At 39.9% G+C, this 16864-nt stretch overlaps 1 protein-coding gene across 5 annotated transcripts in view; it reads right to left on the bottom strand.

The window, feature by feature from the left end:
* INPP4B (inositol polyphosphate-4-phosphatase type II B) overlaps positions 1-16864 on the bottom strand; it is an 823047-nt gene that overhangs the window by 421502 nt on the left and 384681 nt on the right. For all 5 annotated transcript variants that reach the window (XM_089693869.1, XM_089693867.1, XM_089693868.1 and 2 more), the window contains one exon: positions 7245-7283. In XM_089693869.1, the coding sequence (XP_089549995.1) occupies positions 7245-7283 (39 nt within the window). The remainder of the gene's footprint in view (positions 1-7244; positions 7284-16864) is intronic.

Below are 16864 nucleotides of genomic sequence, written 5' to 3'. Positions count from 1 at the left end.
AGAGCAGGGGCGGACTGACAACTCATGGGGCCCCCGGGCAATAGGGGATCATGGGGCCCCTGTGTCCTCGCCCAAACTCAAAAAAGCCTATGAAAAAAGGCACCTCATGGGGCCCCCTACTGACCCCGGGCCCTCGGGCAGTGCCCGAGTTTCTAAATGGTCAGTCCATCCCTGGCACAGAGTATTCTCGTCACATATATTTGGTGTTATTTCACAAGCAACAAAAATCTGCCTGTTGACCTGTTACAGTGATGATCAGATTGATTGGCGTATGCAGTCTTGGACTGAACTTAATGGATATTTGTTAACCACAATGGATATTTCCTCAGCCTGACTAACTATATAAACCAAAATACTAGAAGAATCCCTAAACTTTTTTGCCTCCTGGGAAAGATAATACACTTTGTAATAACACATTATTCTATTATTTAAAAAGGAACTTTACCGCTCTATCCGTTCCCTCTTTTGCGCCGCCATCTTGAAATGTCCCAAATACCTGGCAGAACCTCGCAGCACATCTGTGCACACGCCACCAGTGTTGCTATATTGGGTGCATGCAAAAGTGTACACTGCCTCCTAGGATTGCTGTGGTTTAGAAATACTAGAAGGCATTGGGCCTAGGCTGAAAAGCAAGAAATGCTCCTTTGCAGCACAAAAAATACCCAAAAGGTACACGTTTTAATACTTTTTTTTTAATTTTTGAGGAGGTGGACCAAAAAATGTTGCTATAATGAGGTAAGCTCTGCTTGAAAGTGTCACTACATATCAAAAAAAAAAATTACATATATATATATATATATATATATATACACACATACACACATGCATACGCGCACACACACACAGTGCTGGGCATAAATGAGTACACCCCAGCAGATTTATCAGAAAACCTTTAATTTCCTTTCAGAATCAAACTTTTCTATGGGACACTATTTGGGACAAAATTTGTTAATTTACACATACAAAAAGTATTTTTCCAAACAAATTCATTCAAGACCATGTTGCAAAAATGAAAATACTCGAGTGAAAGCCTTAGGAGCAAAGCTAAATCTTAGACAACAAAATCCTAATTAACAAGAATTCATTAAACAAGTGTCCAGAAGACGGTTGATTATAAAAGGGTGTTACTTAACACAGAAATTCCCTTCCCATTCCATGCTGTCAGTAATGGCAACACATGGAAGAGAAATGTCACAAGGCCTGAGAAAAGAAAATTATTTTTATTACACAAGAAAGTTGAAGGCTACAAGAAGATCAGCTTTACTTATCAGTCAGAATACTGTAACAAAAGAGATACAAAAATTTAACAAAGATGGAACTGCAACCATCTCACAGAGACATCTGGGCCATCCATGAAAGTTAACATCTCAACAGGAGCGTCTTCTGATGAGAAGGGTTGAAGAAAATTGCCATGCAAGATCACTGCAGTTAGCTAAAGAAGTAGACAGCCAAACTGGGGTGATTGTTTCCCGAAACACAATATGGCGTACACTGCAGAGGAATGGCATGCATGGGTGTCGTCCATGAAGGAAGCCTCTCCTAAAGCCCAAGCATAAAAAAGCCCACCTAGAATTTAACAGGGCCTGTGCTGAAAAAGAAGAAGACTACTGGGACTCTGTACTCTGGAGTGATGAGACCAAGATAAATGTTTTTGGAATGGATGGCTTTAAAACTGTATGATGTCGCAAAGGTGAGGAGTACATAGAAAAATGCATTGTGCCTACAGTGAAACATGGTGGTGGCAATGCCCGGTAGGCCTTTATGAATGTTGCTGGTGTCGAAGGCCTGCATTTCATTGATAGTATCATAAATTCACAGATGTACTTCTCTATATTGAAAGAGAAGATGCTACCATCACTCTGTGCCCCTGGTCTTCGTGCACTTTTCCAACATGACAATGATCCAAAACACAAAAAATCTAAGGCCACTGCTGCAGTTCTGAAGAACAACAGGGTGAAAGTGATTCAGTAGGTCTCCTGATCTGAACCCAATCGTACACCTTTGGGGAATTGTGAAGAGACACGTTGAGTATCACTTTCCATCCAACATCCAGGCTCTAAAAGAGGTCGTTATTTAGGAATGGAAAAAGATATACGTTGCAAAATGTCACCAACTTGTTCATTCCATGCCTAGAAGACTCGGTGCTGTCCTTACAAATCATGGAGGTCATACAAAATACTAGATGTAGCAGTTTTTGTTGTGGGGAGTATTCATTTTTGCATCAACTAGTTTGAGTAAAACTGAACATTTTGTAATCTACATTATATTAATAACATTATGTTCATGTAATGAGCAAAACAAATGTTCTGTAAAGCTCAGTTTTGTAAAAATTTGGGAAATTGTTCTTGTGTTCATTGAGATATTGATTAAAATCTAACTTTTCAAAAGGGGTGTACTCATTTATGTTGAGCACTATATACAGTGGGGATCGAAAGTTTGGGCACCCCAGCTAAAAATTTGTATTAATGTGCATAAAAAAGCCAAGGAAAGATAGAAAAATCTCCAAAAGGCATCAAATTACAGATTAGACATTCCTATAATATGTCAACAAAAGTTAGATTTTATTTCCATCATTTACACTTTCAAAATAACAGAAAACAAAAAAATGGCGTCTGCAAAAGTTTGGGCACCCTGCAGAATTTATAGCATGCACTGCCCTCTTTGCCAAGCTGAGACCTGCCAGTGTCATGGATTGTTCTCAATCATCGTCTGGGAAGACCAGGTGATGTCAATCTCAAAGGTTTTAAATGCCCAGACTCATCTGACCTTGCCCCAACAATCAGCACCATGGGTTCTTCTAAGCAGTTGTCTAGAAAACTGAAACTGAAAATAGTTGACGCTCACAAAGCTGGAGAAGGCTATAAGAAGATAGCAAAGCGTTTTCAGATGTCAATATCCTCTGTTCGGAATGTAATTAAGAAATGGCAGTCATCAGGAACAGTGGAAGTTAAAGCAAGATCTGGAAGACCAAGAAAAATATCAGACAGAACAGCTCGCAGGATTGTGAGAAAAACAATTCAAAACCCACGTTTGACTGCACGATCCCTCCAGAAAGATCTGGCAGACACTGGAGTTGTGGTACACTATTCCACTATAAAGAGATACTTGTACAAATATGGTCTTCATGGAAGAGTCATCAGAAGAAAACCTCTTCTACGTCTTCACCACAAAAATCATCGTTTGAACTTTACAAATGAACATATAGACAAGCCTGATGCATTTTGGAAATAAGTTCTGTGGACCGATGAGGTTAAAATTGAACTTTTTGGCCGGAATGAGCAAAGGTACGTTTGGAGAAGAAGGGGCACAGAATTTAATGAAAAGAACCTCTGTCCAACTGTTAAGCATGGGGTTGGATTAATCATGCTTTGGGGTTGTGTTGCAGCCAGTGGCACAGGGAACATCTCACGAGTAGAAGGAAAAATGGATTCAATAAAATATCAGCAAATTTTGGATGGTAACTTGATGCCATCTGTGAAAAAGCTGAAGTTAAAGAGAGGATGGCTTCTACAAATGGATAATGATCCTAAACACACCTCGAAATCCACGGGGGATTACATCAAGAGGCGTAAACTGAAGGTTTTGCCATGGCCTTCACAATCTCCTGACCTCAGCATAATTGAAAATCTATGGATAGACCTTAAAAGAGCAGTGCGTGACAGACAGCCCAGAAATCTCAAAGAACTGGAAGACTTTTGTAAGGAAGAATGGGCAAAGATACCTCAAACAAGAATTGAAAGACTCTTGGCTGGCTACAAAAAGCGTTTACAAGCTGTGATACTTGCCAAAGGGGGCAGTACAAGATATTAACTCTGCAGGGTGCCCAAACTTTTGCAGACGCCATTTTTTTGTTTTCTGTTATTTTGAAAGTGTAAATGATGGAAATAAAATCTAACTTTTGTTGACATATTATAAGAATGTCTAATCTGTAATTTGATGCCATTTGGAGATTTTTCCATCTTTCCTTGGCTTCTTTATGCACATTAATACAAATTTTTAGCTGGGGTGCCCAAACTTTCGATCCCCACTGTATAGATATATATTTTTTCCCTTTATTTTTTTTTCTTTGTAATACATTTCTATATAATGTTTTGCCTTTTTCAAATAAATTGGATTTGGATAAAAATATTGATCCTACCAGTGATCTATTCTTGTTATTAGTGATGGCAACAATCTGTAGGGTCATTTGCCCTGTGCAACATTGCCACCTCATGCTCCAAACAACATGTCTACAGCTTACTCTACCTTTGTTCTATTCAGATCTGAACAGTCTGGGTGGTGGGTGTGACCAGTCTGCCCTTCTCTGAATAGGTTTGACAGGAGGGGCAGCTGTCAATTAAACATTCTTACCTGCCCTTTCAGGTGGTGCCGATAGTAATGTAGGCAGCTGGGAGCCTGACAGGGCAGGTAAGAGTGAATGAGAGCAGCTTCTCCTGTCATTGCCATATTTCTCAGGGCAGACTGGTCCTTCCCACTGCCCGTACTGTTCTGCCCCAAAGAGATCTATGCAGTTATGTGATCAGGAACCAAACAAAACAATAATAGCTATTCTGGAAGCTCTTTTGAACAGTTTTCTATATCATCTAATTTGGGAATCAATTCCAAACCTTATAAGGTACAAAAATGGTGGTTTAGGTTTACAACCGTCAAAGCTTTTTCTGTAGCTTCCAAACTCTTAATACATTCACCATCACATGTCAAGTATCACGATATGGTTATGTTTTTGATCTGTCTATTAGCCCTTTAAGACAATTACACTCAGCTTACAATAAAATATGAACCTGAGAAGATGTTACTACATTGGGAGACTTGCTGCACATAGTAACTGCATTCAAGGGTCTGAATTAGATTGAAATTTATTTTATAAGATTTTCTTTTAGGAATGATTCTGTGCTGTAACTAGTGGCTTGTTCTTATTTGTAAGGTTTTGAATACTGGAAACAATTGGTGAGTGTTAAAAAAAACTGCTAAATTGTTATTATGTGGGTATCTTTATTTACTGTATTTTGGGGTTAATTATTTGAAATACAGAGGAATGGTATAGAAATGTTTTGTTTGAATTTTGTTTTACTTTTTTTTCATTCTGACCAGAAACATTGTATATTTTACACAATTTTTAGGCCCGATCACATCTGGGAATAGTAGAATCGTGGGAGTAATAAAACACGTCAAAGTCGGCTCCAGAAAAAAGGGTACAGGAGCTACTTGGTGCATTTTTGGAGTGGAGGGCACCCAATTCAAGTGAATGGTGTTGTTCCATAAAATGTGCTAAAACCGTACAAAAAAAAAAAGGTGCGAAAAATGCAATGCTCCTGCTTTGTTCAGATATCAATGAGGATTAAAGGAGATCATGTTAGGATAAGGAAAGTATGGGAGCTGCCATTGCCAGCTGGTATTAATAGGCACAGCTTTTAAGACTGGTGTCTAAGATGAGAGTGCAGGCTTTCTAGACTCTATTGGTTACATTCTAGTTTCAAGTCAGCGGTGTACTAGATAATAAAGCCAAAAGACACCACCCTTGGAGATTGCAGCTTCTATACTTACTGTATGTTATCACAGGTTCACTTTAACAAGCATAAATGAGAACAACGCTAGATTAGGTTCTTGGTGGTATACCTAAAAAGCGATGAATATTTGAATAGATGAGAACCCTCATTGCATCAATAGAGCTATGTAAACTTACAAAAAATTTAGCAGTTCAAGTGAACCTTGGTTCATAACTCCATGTAAAAAGCATTACTAGATGTAGGGTATTGGAAAGGGTATTGCTTAGGTCACAGCTGTGACCACCCTCTGTTCCCAAGGACCCCTGAGATTCTAAAGTGTAAAACAGGATGTTACAATGGATATAATAAGTATTGTGATAAGACTGGTTCCCATTTAATCTATATTTTTAATTCACAAGAGTAAGGGAAACTTCAAGTTGAAACACACACCTTTATTTTACTAACTGAAAGAGCAAGACAGTGGATTATAAATGTACATCAAACAAGGCAGTAAACAAAAGTAAAGAAGAACTCAAACACAAACTAGACTATGAAAGTGAAACTGAGGATGTAAGTTGTGACTTTTATCTGCTGATTAGTAGTTTTGAATTGGCTCTTAAGCATTTGCAGTTGGTATACCTTGCTTCCGGATACCCTGGAAAACTGTGGAACAGCTGGTGCAAGCGGTAACACTACTCTCATGTGTGTAATGACCTGAATGGTCCATTATAAAAGCACTTAATAAAGTGATTACTTCTCAGTACATTGGCAGGGTCATTGCCTGCAGTGTCTAGAATGCAATTTCACTTAGTAGTCCCATTAAAGTAGATGCAAACCATAACCAAATGACTTTTAGTTTACTAAAGCAATGGGCATCAAACATTTACAAATTTTTCAATAAAATATTTGTTTATAACGTGTTTTTACCTTTTGCTGTATTCCCAGTAATGCTAATTTTTATAGGCTCTTCCTGTCTTCGCACACTCCAGGGCTGGCTGCATGGGATTTTTCAGGACAAGTTTCCCAATGGACAGTGGACCACAGCTGCATAATGTGTGAAAACGGCCAACTGTAGGCTCAATCACAAGCCAATTAGGAATGAGGTCAGATCCTCGTTTGTTCAGATCCTAGTCTGATCCCACCTGAGTAATCCCACCAGGAAGCTGTCACTGTCCTTGGTCAATCATAAGTGGCCGTGGTATTCCCCCCACCCTACCACACCTCTTGTATATGTGCAGCTGCAATGTGGTGAATGCCTCAGCCTCTTATGATTGGCCAAGGGTAGATGACAGCTTCCTGGCAGGAGCGGACAGGGCGGTAGATACAAAGGACAGGTACTATTTATTAAAAATATGCTGAAAGCTGCAGATTTTAAAAAGCAACAAAATACTTTTGAAGTTACATTAACATATTATTATGATTTTAATGATTGGGTTTGCATCTACTTTAACATCACCTTGCCTAACCCCTCACCTGCCAGAAAAACAGTCCACAACAAGATATATCTAAGCTCAGAGCAACACAGATAGTGGAGGTGCTTTTGAATTTAGCACCTATGCGTACAATCCATATCATACATATGATTCTTCCAGTATCAATCAACTGTACTTTACAGAGCTGAATGATCAAATAAAACTCATTTAATATACTACAAACTAAAATGCAGCAGATACATCATTAAAATGGCAAAGTATTAATATAGCACTCAAACAAACTTTTCAAAGTAAGACTAAATTTCAGTATTAATAAAATACATACCCCAGCATTTGTTCTTGGCTCATTGACTTCTGGAAGAACCTACGGGAAAAGAAAAACAAAAAGATAAATGTTTTTGAAGGCTATACAAAACGGAGTTCGATAAAACTTCTATAAGTTTTGTTATTGTTATTTATCTCACTATTGGGTTATTGATTTTGTCTGTCCTGGCTCTTAGTTAGGTACAACTCTCTGCTTCAGTTCACGGCCCGAAGGAATAGCAGCCGCATGAATTAAATGATCAGAACTTGTTCTAATTGGTACCCTATGTGCTATTCTGGTCACTTCTCTAGTAAAAGTCAACAAGGCTCCCAAAACATGTTCTTCTGCCTTTTTCTTCCCCACTGTGTGACAGGAGAAGGAAAAAATCAATACCGCTGTAAAATGGAAGAGAATAAATAGTTCATTATGACTGAATTACCCAGCTTCCCCTAGCAGCTAAAGTGAGTCACAAAGGTGCATCCCAGCACAGCTACTGTCCATATTAGCGAAATAAATGGTTGCATAAAGACTTCAGCTGAGGGCAGATTTTCCTCTGTGATCTATTTGCTGCTGCTCATTAAAAATTGAATTCCCATTCTCCGGAATATAACTTTACAATGGATATACACGATATTATGCAGACATTCTGTTAGCACATTTTCTCCTATTTAGTGCTGCCTTTTCACCACTCTAATCCTCAGTGGAACTATTTCATTGTTTGGATTCTTACTTTGTTTTGTTTATGCTCTTACTAATGTAGAACATTACGTTCAATTTGCATACTTTAGCTTACTTGTTCAAGTTTACTGGAACAGTGAATGCAGCATGACATGCATATTTTCACATCAGGATTGGGGAGCTATTGACTTTTTCTAAGGCAATTCATACAATGCTCCAATAGAACATACTTAAGAAGCCAATCTGCAACTATTAAAGTAGAAACCACATTGCTTTCAAATGATTAAAAAATTACCAGATCAACTAAATTGTGATGTGCCTGCTAAAGAAATAAAACAATATCAAAGATTTATTACACATCAGGAGCCATTGTGCTTGCAATCCACAACCAGAACCCAAATTGTTTTGACCCATTTAACCTGACAGGTTTTGGAATCATGGAGGTCATTGTGCAAGGTCTATAAAAGGTCATTAATTGTATCTAGAAAAACTACTGACATATCTCTATTATCATCCTAAGTTCAAAATTCCACCCCAACCCTATACAAGGCAATGAGAAATATATGGGAGATGTTGCTTTATGCTGGTCCTACCCTAGTAGATATTCATTCTAAAATGTTCCTTTTAAGAACATTCTATTGATTTTCTAATCATTAGTGGTGGTCAATTTGATGTTCATTTTTGATCACAAGAAAATTCAAAGGAGTAGGATGAAATTTCTAAGAGTGAATGTTTTTCATTTGAGAAAGTCCATTCGCTCCAAAATTAAATGTTAAATGCAAAAAATGGAATAACTTTTAAATGGCATTCATCGTGTCATCAAATGTACTGATAAGAATTTTCATACAAATATTCGTACAAACATTTGTTCTAAAATCTACCAGTATATAGTCATTTTAAAAGGCGTTACAGCAGAAAGTCCTGTAGTCCTGAACAAAAGTATTGGGAGGATTAAATACTGAATGTCAAGCAAAAATTATGTTTCAGATTTATATGGATGCTGGCAAACTGAACTGAATGAAGTGTAGGCTTGTTCTATTTCTTGAGGACACAAGCAGTGAGATTCCTTTACCAGAATTCACATTTCTGCCACAAGAATTGCGACTCTTACAAAAGTAAGAGACAGTCAACAAGCTGATATATTACCAGATTCCTTAGGTGAAACGTCTTAATTCTTAAAGGATAGCTTAGGATTTGAAAAATGTGCTCCTTTAGAACGTTTGCTTCTAATAATGTTCTTGTTATATACATTGGCAAGAAAAATGCTATTTGTTTTAACCCACTCCAGAGGACATCAATTGCTGTCAAGCGCTTACTAATTAGGTGAGGTTAATATAGATAAGTAAACTTCATTCAATAGGTCTGAAACCACGATTTAAGAAAAACTGGGTTGTCAACCAAACAAGTTTAATTTCAGGTTTAGAGAAGTGTGTTCTAAACTCAAGTCCCAATAACACCTATAGGTATGAGGTCCATTATCAGGACTGCACAAGCAAAAGAAAATAAAGATAAAGTAAACTTTTTATTCTGAAAATTCATATATGACAAACATGATCACCAAATAGATTGAGCATTGTAAGAAGTAATCATTAATTTAGGTTAAACCAAAACTAGGGTTTCTAAGCACTGAGGTTTATCAGCACTTACCTGCTACTTATAGTCCACTCCAGCACCAACTTAAGCAGATCTTTCCCCTATCACTTCCCAACATTTCCTCCCCCCACCCCTTGTTACACAATTGAATGTTTTTTTGGGGGGTGGGGTAATTCACTTTTCTGAGGAACCCAGCCCTTCCTGCTTTCTCACCCAAATATGATGTCACCCCTACACCCACACAAAGCTTCTTAGGATACTGACGTCGCACATCCCAGGAGGTTTTGAGTCAGTCTCACACTGAGCATGCACTGGGCTATCTGCACTGCTGTGCTCACAGCCTATGACATCTTGCATTTTAATTTTAAATATGGCATTTTAACAGTGGTGCATATGTAACAAATTATCAGGCACCTTTAAAGTCCCATGTATGATGGAGTTTTTTTTATTTGTCTGACTGCTTGTTAAAAGTAACACTTTTTTTATTTATAGATCTATCTATATAATGTTAAAAAAATAAAGGAGAGGAGCGCATGCATGGCCGGCTCCGGAGATGGACGCTCAGTGAGGAGAGCTCCGTCCTCCCGCCAGCCTGACAGCGGCACACTCAGACTCCAGGGAATCAAACCGCCGCTGACTGCTCACTTACCCCCCGCCATCCGAATGGGCGATGACCCGCCGCCGCAAGACCCCAGGAAATCCATGGAAAATGAGTAGTTTCTTCCCTGCAATCTCCTCAGGTGTCCAAGATGGCACTGGCTGCACAGCAAAGTCTCACAGCACAGCAGGAGGAGAACACAGGATCACAGACAGCATATCACCCAGATGACAGGCTGAGGAGATCCTTATACCCAGGGGACCCGGGTGAGTTGTCTCCCCCCCCTGTCCCCCACATCTAGTAGCCCTGCTAAATCCAGGCCCAGACTGGACACAGGATCACCCCCTGACAGACAGTCATCCCCACCAGCCGCAATTCTGACAGAAAGCGCTCCATCTTTAATTGAATCCTACCCTGCCTCTGACCAGCCTATCACAGAGATTGCCATGAAAAACATGCTCCTTTCTCTGCGCCAAACACTACATAATGACATGATGACATCATTATCGCAAATCTCAAATACAGTTCAAACGCATGAGAAGCGCATCTGCCATATTGAGAACAAACTAGGAGAAATGTGTAGCACACACAATGACCTCATAGATGCCCACACAGATCATACAGATGACATCAAACAAATCGATCTCAAATTGGCTTCTCCCATACCTCCCCACTCTTATCCACCCAGACCAAGTAGGTTTCATCCCAGGTCGCCAAGCACCCGATGCGACCAGAAGACTTATTTCCCTCATACACAACTTAGAAAACACAAAATACCCCTCCTTACTCTTATCTCTGGACGCAGAAAAAGCATTCGACCGGATACATTGGCAATTTATGCAACTCACTCTCCAAAAATTTGGTATCACAGGCTGGATGCTTGACGCCATCTTATCATTATACTCACAACCATCCGCTAGAGTTTTGACAGACGACACATTTTCTGACCCCTTTGACATCTCTAACGGCACCAGACAAGGTTGTCCACCCTCCCCAATAAAATTTACACTTCTTATTGAACCCCTAACATCCAAACTCAGAGAAGACCGATCTTTCTCAGGAATCACGCATCTCAACGTAGAACACAAAATTAGCCTATTTGCAGACAATATCATACTGATGGTAACCAACCCAAAAACGTCCCTTAAAATGATTCACTCACACCTCCATGACTACTCGATAGTATCATACTATAAACTCAACTAACCCAAATCCTCCATACTAAACCTTTACATTCTACCGCATCTCCAAACCCTACTGGCGTCTAAATTCCCCTTCTCATGGGAAACAAACCACATCTTTTACTTAGGTATCAAACTCACACCAGCAACGGATCAACTATATTCCGCAAACCACAAAACTCTACTTGAAAATATTCTTTGAGAACTAACCACACTCCGTACTTCAGAACTCTCCAAATTAGGCCAAGTGGCAACCCTAAAAATGTCCATTCTACCCAAAATCCTATACATATTCCGTACACTCCCAATAACAATTCCCAACTCATTCTTTTCTAGCCTACAAACAATTTTCACAAAATTCCTATGGAATTCGAAAAAGCCCAGATGCACAACAAACCTCTTAATACGCCCTACAACGAAAGGAGGAGCAGGACTCCCACACCTCAAATCTTACTACACCACGACTCTCCTGGATCAAATGTATTTTTGGTGGAACCCATCGAAAGAAAAAATTTGGTCCATAATGGAAACCCTCTGTTTTTACCCCCTGAAACCCCAAAATGTAACCCTAATTCCACCAACCAACCGCATAGAACACAAAATAAAACGCCCCTGCATACAAGCCTTCCTACAAGCCTGGCGTGACCTCCTGTCCACCAATTTCAAAGACATCAAACAAATCCCCACTCCAAATAATTTACTACATCTGTTTATACCTTCGTTAGAACTATCGCATTGGACAAAACAAGGCATAATTAATATTTCAGACCTCTACACCAACCAATCTATACGCCCTTTTCATGCTCTTCAAACAAAATATAATCTACCTATATCTGAAAACTTCACATACCTAAGAATTACTCACTGCCTACAAACAACAATAATACCTCACACTACCAAATTACCATCTACAGTATACCTTTTTCTCACCAAATCTAAATACCCAGGTAAAGGCATCTCTACCTTTTACGCGTACCTCACTAACCTACAATTCATGCTACAAACTACCTCTCTTACCAACTGGGAAAAAATCCTACCAGAACCAATAACCTCACAATGCTGGGAAAATGCTTTCAAAAATACATATAAAGCTACCCGATGTAACTCCCACTGGGAGTCATATCTAAAAATACTCCACCAATGGTATCTGACTCCGGTCAAACTTTCTCTCTACTACCCAAAACCCTCCCCTACATGCTGGAGACAATGCGGGGAAACAGGCTCAACGATACATATCCTGTGGTCTTGTAAATCACTTAGATCCTTCTGGAATACTACCATCCAACTAATATCTGACATAACCAAAAGTGTGATTACCCTGAATCCCTCATTAGCACTCCTACATATCGAGATTGAAAAATTTCCCTCTCACTCCCGCACAATTATTACCCACATTCTCTTTGCTGCCAAAATAAACATCACTAGGCTATGGAACTCAAAAAACGCTCCCTCAATCACCTCACTGATTACAGACCTCAACTTCCAATGCAAAATGGAGAAAAAATTTGCAGTCAACACTTCCTCCCTCCTTAAATTCAACCACAAATGGACCCGATGGTTAAATCACCCAAAATGCTCTGTACAACCCTGATAACACTTAATACACCACCTAACCCCTGACTGGTACATCCTTCTCCACCTAGTTATACCTTCCCCCCCCCCCTCTCCCCTACCAATAACCCCCCTAACATCCCAACCAAAGTTTTTTCATTCATATATAAATACCTCTGATGATATAGCTAATTAAGACCAACTTCATCATTGCCTAAAGAGTGGAATAACAACTACACTGCTCAAATGTACAATGTTTATTTTATTGCATTATGGTATGAATGAACAATGTCTTATTCCCTTGTTCTCCTTTTCCGTGAAAAATTCAATAAAAATATTGAAACATAAAAAATTAAAGGAACACTTTGAAAACACATCAAATCTCAATGGGGAAAAACATCATGCTGGATATCTATACTGATATGGACTGGGTAATGTGTTAGGAATGTAAGGATGCCCCTTCGTTTCATGGAAATGAAAATTATCAGCCTACAAAGGACTGAATGCAAAGATACCCCGAAAATCAAAGTGAATAAATGATGCAGCAGGCTAGTCCATTTTGCTGAAATTTCATTGCAGCAACTCAAAATGGTACTCAGTAGTTTGTATGGCCCCACATGCTTGTATGCATGCCTGACAATGTTGGGACATGCTCCTTATGAGACCACGGATGGTGTCCTGGGGTAGTTCCTTCCAGATCTGGACCAGGGTATCACTGAGTTCCTGGACAGTCTGAGGTGCAACCTGGCGACATCGGATAGACCGATATCCCTGGACTGATATCCCAGAGGTGTTCTATTGGATTTAGGTCAGGTGAGCTTGGGTGCCATTCAATGGTATCAATTCCAATTGCCAATTCTGGTGTTCAATGGCAAATGCCAATTGAGCTATATGGTGCCAGGCAGTGAACACAGGGCCCACTAGAGTATGTCGGGGCCCTCAGGCCACTCTCATGAAGTCTGTTTCTGATTGTTTGGTCAGAGACATTCACACCAGTGGCCTGCTGGAGGTCATTTTGTAGGACTCTGGCAGTGCTCATCCTTTTCCTCCTTGCACAAAGGAGCAGATACCGATCCTGCTGATGGGTTAAAGTGTTACTAAACCCACAACAGTAAAAACAGCCTGTATGCAGTAAAGCATGCTTGTTATACTCACTATGGAACCTAAGGCGTTAATCCTCTGCATTGTGTAAAAAGGCTGTTTGATCCTGTGCAACCTCTGTAGGGTCCAGGTATTACCTCGTGCTACCACTAGTGACACTGACCCTAGCCAAATGCAAAACTAGTGGAAAAACAGTCAGAAATGATGAGTAGGGGGAAAAATGTTAGTGGCCTCCACCTGTAAAACCATTCCTATTTTGGGGGTTGACTCATTGTTGCCCATTTAGTGCACCTGTTTCATTAACACCAAAGCAGCTGAAACTGATTAACAACCCCCTCTGTTACCTAACTGACCAGATCACTATCCCAGAAGTTTGACTTGATGCTATACTCTGATTAAAAAGTGTTCCTTTAATTGTTTTGATTAGTATATATATGTTTTTTCTTTTTTTAAATTCTTTTTTCACATATTAATACTTAGGTACCTATCATACCATTCTTTTACATTTTATATGCACAATTATATATACCTTCCATACTAATAAAATGAAAACTAGAACATGGAATATATATTTAATATTAGTAGCTTTCAAAAAGAATAACATTCAAAAGGAGCTGAAGCAAATGAAACACCATTACCCAGAGACAACAACTGCACCGTTTTATTTTTTTGTTTTTTTTAGATAAGCCACCTGGTTGCTCCATTGATTTTATAACATAATTTCCCTGTCAATCTTTCTGTGAATACGACAGAACATTCTCCCCAACCTACTGCATATTTTATAATTATTCCCAAAATGTTGTGTACTGTAATCAATTAAACTTTACGGATAATATATATTTTACTGAAATGATTTTCAATAGACCAATTAACAGCTATTCACTTGCTGGGTGATTTGCTATAAAACACTATGCTATGTTTTGATCACTAATGTTTCCCTAAGCTGTGTCTAACAGCATATGTCATTGCAGGGAGAGCATTATCAGGAACTTGTGTCACTCTGCAGTTCAATTTTCTGAATCAGGTTTGCAGGTTTAGTCTTTGCGGCAGCAGCTGCCTAATTAGGTTTGCTAATGTGATAAAGTTTCCCTTCTCTTAAATTATTAGCAGAGATTCAATATGAAAAGAGGATGCAATGGTTGTCTTTATGGTATTAAATAATCCCAACCATATTTCTTTCACTTTGGTTTTATTAAAGCAATAAAGCTCAACATGATAACAATGTAGAGCAGATTTTGTTAAACATAATGGTATAATGCATACACAAATATAAAGAGAAAGGGGTTAGGAAAAGTGAATGCATTCTTAAAAGAAAAATGCAGGGCACAGAACATAAAGCAAGCTGTAACAGGTGATACCCTGGACCATCCATTGGCGACAGTGGGTAGAAACATCATAGAAGCTCATTAATGGAATTAAAGTGGTTGTAAACCCTTACATATACCAAGTGAAGCAACTAGCCTCAGATGACACACAGAGATAAAACAAATCATCCTATACAACCCCAGGCAAAAAGTATGGAATAGCTACCCTGGGGAAATGTTTATTCAATTGTTTAATTGTCTGGGGAAAAAAAACATGCCTCAAAACTATTTTTTCTAACATTCCAACCTTCTGGCTTTAAGGAAAAAAAAAAAGAAGAGAAAACTGTGGTCAGTTGCAACTGGGGTAAAAGGGTAAAAGGGGTGGAGAGCTCAAATCACACACTACAGAGCTCAGTGAGGAGAGCTCTGAGAGCTGATTGGAGGGAAGAGACACCCCCCCTTCATTCACACAGCACACAGGAACAGAGCTGAAGCTGTCAATCTGCTGGAGGTCCCTTGCATGTTGCCGTTTTTCTCTTGGTGTCAGCAAAACTCCTAATAAGTGATTCATGCTGATAGCAGAGGAACAAAGCAGCAGACAGAAATTACACTTAGGGGGGTGTATTGGGGGAGAGTCCACACTCCCGCCCAGCACATAGTATTGAAGGGAATAGAAAGAATTAGAAAGGGTGGCAAAGTGGATCCCGAGAGGAGGAGCCTAATCGTGGCGGTGTGAGAGAGGGCGATGTGAGCGCGGAGAGCAGGATAACCGCCCTCCCTCCCTTGATGTTCCCCATGGAAGCTGCTAAAGTCCCCGACTAAGATCTTATGGATGAGGGGGGGTCCCGAGAGTGAAGCGGAGGAGACGGACCTGCGGGAGTCCTGGACGGTGAGACGGTAGGGAACCTCTCGCTTGTGATTGCTGGGAGAGCGGGTGACGGGAGGCAGTCACGTGACCCGCCGAAGGGCAGTACTGGGAGACAGAGAAGCCGGCTGGCTTCCTGAATCAGAGGGAGACGCCGGTTTTCTGACTCAGCAGGAGAGGAAGGAGAGAAAAACGGCTGGCTTTCTTTGAAACCGAAGCCGCTGTGGTAGAGAGATCCACATGATTGTCGGTACCCACGAGTGAAACGGAGAGAGAGAGAAGAAAAGAGACTCGGAGAAGCCCCCCCCCCACCTCCCCCCCCTCCTCTTCTACCCCCTCTCCCCCCCCTTCCCCCCCCCTTAGTCGAAGGGAAAAGGAGCAGAGCCACACCAGAATGCTGACAGCCTCACTGGAATGAAGCAGCTGGAAGGAGGGTGAGTGAGAGTATCTGGACTATGTATTAAACTTGTTCATGGATAGCTTCTTGGTGTGGCAGAAGAAATATATATAGAGAAAAAGGGGGAACCACCAAATAGGTTGAAGAAAGTAGAACTCACCTAAAGGACTTATTCTCAGCATATATCTTAAAGTTTAAAAGGAGAACCCGGATACATTTAAAAATATGAAGAGCAAAAATAGTAAAGGGAATGCCCCCAAACACGCCCAATCAGGAACAATTAGAAAATTTACATCTCAAGGTAATGTGACCCCAGAAAGAACTCAGGGGGCAGGTGAAAAAAGTATAATGGAGAACAGTATGGATAAAAGCG

The sequence above is a fragment of the Staurois parvus genome, unplaced genomic scaffold (assembly GCF_062004578.1).
Source record: "Staurois parvus isolate SC_StPar_1 unplaced genomic scaffold, SC_StPar_1.0 ptg000639l, whole genome shotgun sequence".
NCBI classification, from domain to species: domain Eukaryota; kingdom Metazoa; phylum Chordata; class Amphibia; order Anura; family Ranidae; genus Staurois; species Staurois parvus.
This window is presented reverse-complemented; position numbering and strand designations above follow the sequence as displayed.